General features: G+C 45.0%; 1 protein-coding gene across 1 annotated transcript; it reads left to right on the top strand.

Annotated features, from left to right (window-relative positions):
- The first annotated feature begins 306 nt into the window (after nt 1–306).
- On the top strand, nt 307–3,473 carry RAG1 (recombination activating 1). The gene has a single exon (XM_037521628.1). The coding sequence runs from the start codon at nt 307–309 to the stop codon at nt 3,436–3,438; it is 3,132 nt and encodes a 1,043-aa protein (XP_037377525.1). The 3' UTR covers nt 3,439–3,473.
- Nucleotides 3,474–4,587: the final 1,114 nt, after the last annotated feature.

Here is a 4,587-nt window from a genome sequence, read left to right as displayed (position 1 = left end):
TGCAAAACAAACTATTGTGTATTTAGATGTAATATATATCATAGATAAACAGACAGATAAATAGATAGAGTGATAGAATGATAAATATGAATATATAAGCACTGGTAGAGCAGGAAATAGCTCTTTACTCTGATCATCATCTGAAACAATGTATTAACATAGGAGATGTAATAAAAAACTTTCTGGATGCATCAATGAATGAATAAGTAGTATATTAACTTGTACTCCTTCCAAGATGTGTCAGTGGCATATTGGCATATTTCCTCACCTGACTTGTTTTCATTGTTCCCAGGTATCTCAGCCAGCATGGCTGTCTCTTTGCCACCCACCCTGGGACTCAGTTCTGCCCCAGAAGAAATCCAACACCCACATATTAAATTTTCAGAATGGAAATTTAAGCTATTCAGGGTGAGATCTCTTGAAAAGGCACCCAAAGAAGCTCCAGTAGAAAAAAGAGATTCTTCTGAGGGGAAAACATCTCTTGAACAATCTCCAGCAGTGCTTGACAAGGCTGACAGTCAGAAGCCAGTCCTGGCTCAACCCGCATTGAAGGTGCACCCTAAGTTTTTGAAGAAATCCCATGATGACGGGAAAGCAAGAGACAGAGCAGTCCACCAAGCCAACCTTCGGCATCTCTGCCGCATCTGTGGGAATTCTCTTAGAACTGATGGGCACAAGAGGAGGTACCCAGTTCATGGGCCCGTGGATGGTAAAACTCAAGGCCTTTTACGAAAGAAGGAAAAGAAAGTCACCTCCTGGCCAGATCTCATCGCCAAGGTTTTCCGCATAGATGTGAAGGCAGATGTTGACTCCATCCACCCCACTGAGTTTTGCCATAACTGCTGGAGCATCATGCACAGGAAGTTTAGAAGTCCCCCTTGTGAGGTGTACTTCCCAAGGAGTGCCATTATGGAGTGGCACCCTCACACACCTTCCTGTGACATCTGCCACCATGCCCGTCAGGCACTCAAGAGGAAGCGTCACCAGCCAAATGCAGAGCTCAGCAAAAAACTCAAAACCGTGATTGACCAGGCGAAACAAGCCCGCCAGCGCAAGAGGAGAGCTCAGGCAAGGATCAACACCAAGGAGGTGATGAAGAAGATCACCAACTGCCATAAGATTCATCTTAGTACCAAGCTACTTGCAGTGGATTTCCCGGCACACTTTGTGAAATCTATCTCTTGCCAGATTTGTGAACACATTCTGGCTGACCCAGTGGAGACCAGCTGTAAGCATGTGTTTTGCAGGATCTGCATTCTCAGATGTCTCAAAGTCATGGGCAGCTACTGTCCCTGTTGCAGATACCCCTGCTTCCCCACTGACCTGGAGAGTCCAGTGAAGTCCTTTCTGAGCATCTTGAATTCCCTGCTGGTGAAATGCCCAGCCAAAGAGTGCAGTGAGGAGGTCAGCCTGGAAAAATATAACCATCATGTCTCAAGCCACAAGGAATCAAACGAGACTCTTGTGCATATTAATAAGGGGGGCCGGCCCCGTCAGCATCTTCTGTCCCTGACTCGAAGGGCTCAGAAGCACCGTCTGAGGGAACTCAAGATGCAAGTCAAGGCTTTTGCTGATAAAGAAGAAGGTGGAGATGTGAAATCTGTGTGCCTGACCTTGTTCCTGCTGGCGCTGAGGGCGAGGAATGAGCACAGACAGGCGGATGAGCTGGAGGCTATTATGCAGGGACGGGGCTCCGGCCTGCAGCCAGCTGTCTGCTTAGCCATCCGCGTCAACACCTTTCTCAGCTGCAGTCAGTATCACAAGATGTACAGGACTGTGAAAGCCATCACAGGGAGGCAGATCTTTCAGCCTCTGCATGCCCTTCGCAATGCTGAGAAGGTCCTGCTGCCAGGTTACCACCCATTTGAATGGCAGCCACCTCTGAAGAATGTGTCTTCCAGCACTGATGTGGGCATTATTGATGGACTGTCTGGACTCTCCTCCTCTGTGGACGATTACCCGGTGGACACCATTGCCAAGCGCTTCCGCTATGATTCAGCTTTGGTGTCTGCTTTGATGGACATGGAAGAAGACATCTTGGAAGGCATGAAAGCCCAAGATCTTGACGATTACCTGAACGGCCCCTTCACCGTGGTGGTGAAGGAATCTTGTGATGGGATGGGAGATGTGAGCGAGAAGCACGGGAGTGGGCCGGCCGTTCCAGAAAAGGCTGTTCGATTTTCATTCACCGTCATGAAAATCTCTATCGAGCATGGCTCACAGAATGTGAAGGTGTTTGAAGAAGCCAAACCAAATTCCGAGCTGTGTTGCAAGCCCTTGTGCCTTATGCTGGCAGACGAGTCTGACCATGAGACCCTGACTGCCATCCTGAGCCCCCTTATTGCCGAGAGGGAGGCCATGAAGAGCAGCCAATTAATGCTCGAAATGGGAGGCATCCTCCGGACTTTTAAGTTTATCTTTAGGGGCACAGGGTATGATGAGAAACTTGTCCGGGAAGTGGAAGGACTTGAGGCTTCTGGGTCAGTCTATATTTGTACCCTCTGTGATGCCACCCGCTTGGAAGCATCCCAAAATCTTGTCTTCCACTCCATAACCAGAAGCCATACCGAAAACCTGGAGCGCTATGAGGTCTGGCGTTCCAACCCCTACCATGAGTCCGTGGAAGAATTGAGGGATCGCGTGAAAGGGGTCTCGGCCAAACCCTTCATTGAGACAGTCCCTTCCATAGATGCCCTTCACTGTGACATTGGCAACGCGGCTGAGTTCTACAAGATCTTCCAGCTAGAGATAGGAGAGGTGTATAAGAATCCCAATGCCTCCAAAGAGGAAAGGAAAAGATGGCAGGCTACACTGGACAAACACCTTAGAAAGAAGATGAACCTGAAGCCAATCATGAGGATGAATGGCAACTTTGCCAGAAAGCTCATGACCAAAGAGACAGTTGAAGCAGTTTGTGAACTAATTCCCTCAGAGGAGAGACATGCAGCTCTGCGGGAGCTCATGGACCTTTATCTGAAGATGAAACCTGTGTGGCGATCATCATGCCCTGCTAAGGAGTGCCCAGAATCCCTCTGCCAGTATAGTTTCAATTCCCAGCGTTTTGCTGAACTCCTCTCTACCAAGTTCAAGTATAGATATGAGGGCAAAATCACCAATTATTTTCACAAAACGCTGGCCCATGTCCCTGAAATTATTGAGAGGGATGGCTCCATTGGGGCCTGGGCAAGCGAGGGCAATGAGTCTGGCAACAAACTGTTCAGGCGCTTCCGGAAGATGAATGCCAGACAGTCCAAGTGCTATGAAATGGAGGACGTCTTGAAACACCACTGGCTGTATACCTCCAAATACCTGCAGAAGTTTATGAATGCTCATAATGCATTAAAGAACACTGGGTTTACCAATAACACTCAGACTAGCTTAGGGGAGCCATCAGGCTTAGAGGACACTTTGGAAACTCAAGATTCAATGGAATTTTAAGCAAGGCAGCCACTTTTGAGTTGGTTTTGCAAATGAGTTTTTCACTGGGTTGCATGGAGACCTTCTCCTAGTACCCTCCACTCCTGTGTGGGGGCTTCACCATCCAAGTGGTGGCAGGTTGGAGAGGCCACAGATGCTAAAACCTTGTCAGGAATAGATAACTGATGAGCTGATTGCTTGAACCACTTAGGGAGTTCAGAAAAACAACAGGAGAAATCAGTTACTTGAAAGTTCAATAACTCAGAGCAGGAGTAACTGCAGGGGACCAGAGATGAGCAAAGATGTGTGTGTGTGTGAGGAGTGACAAAGAACAGCAGTGACACCAGGAAAGAGATTTGTTTTGTGGTTTGCATTATTTCCCCTCAATTTATTATAGTTTGTATTGAGGTATAAGTGCAACTATTTCATTTTTGTAGAATTTTTTTGTATGAATTTCCCATATTTGGGTTTATCTATAAGATTTGAAAAAGCTTTTAGATTTCTCTAATAATCATGTTTTATGTTTTTATGACATGATGACCTCTGCAGAGTGTTTTTAATGCATTTTCTCATTTGATACATTAATGCAGAAATATTCCACATCCAGAAAGTTCTTGGAAAATTGGTCCTTTTCTAGGCTTAAATAAAGTCTTTATTGTAACTTTAAGAGTGTAGGAGGTCATCTGTCACCATGGATTTTTCTATAATGAAGTGGGAGGAGTCTACCTGTTAGTTACGGTTAGTTATTAAATCACATGATGGTATGTGTATTTAATGATCAGTAGTCATGTATGGTTTTTATTTTTACTTTTTATATCTTAATAATTTAGAATCTCTAAATACATTTTCATATAATATCAAAGCCACACAGGTTTTTTTTTTTTTTTTAACAGTTTGGGTTTTCTTATTGTATAAAAGGAGAATTAATATCTTGCTGAAAATATTGATTTTTTTTAAGGATTCACAAGTAATCACGACAGTACATAATCTTGGGATTATATTTCTTGGGACAGTGATAGGTGGATTTTAAGTCATGGGTGTGTTTTTGACCTTTTGATAGAAGAAATAATGCTAGAGCTCGTGGGCCTTCCCCCCCAGCCCCGGCCCTTTGGTGATTCTAGTTATTTGGAAACTATTGTCTGCATTTTTAGGAATTTGGGATTTGCCAAT

The sequence above is a fragment of the Talpa occidentalis genome, unplaced genomic scaffold, assembly GCF_014898055.3.
Source record: "Talpa occidentalis isolate TD23 unplaced genomic scaffold, MPIMG_talOcc4v2.1 talOcc4.3, whole genome shotgun sequence".
Taxonomy (NCBI): domain Eukaryota; kingdom Metazoa; phylum Chordata; class Mammalia; order Eulipotyphla; family Talpidae; genus Talpa; species Talpa occidentalis.
The sequence above is the reverse complement of the archived record's forward strand: the minus strand, read 5'-3'. Positions and strand labels throughout refer to the sequence as shown.

Coding starts and splice junctions, on each gene's coding strand:
- RAG1 (XM_037521628.1), top strand. CDS start 307: ATGGCTGTCTCTTTGCCACCCACCCTGGGACTCAGTTCTGCCCCAGAA.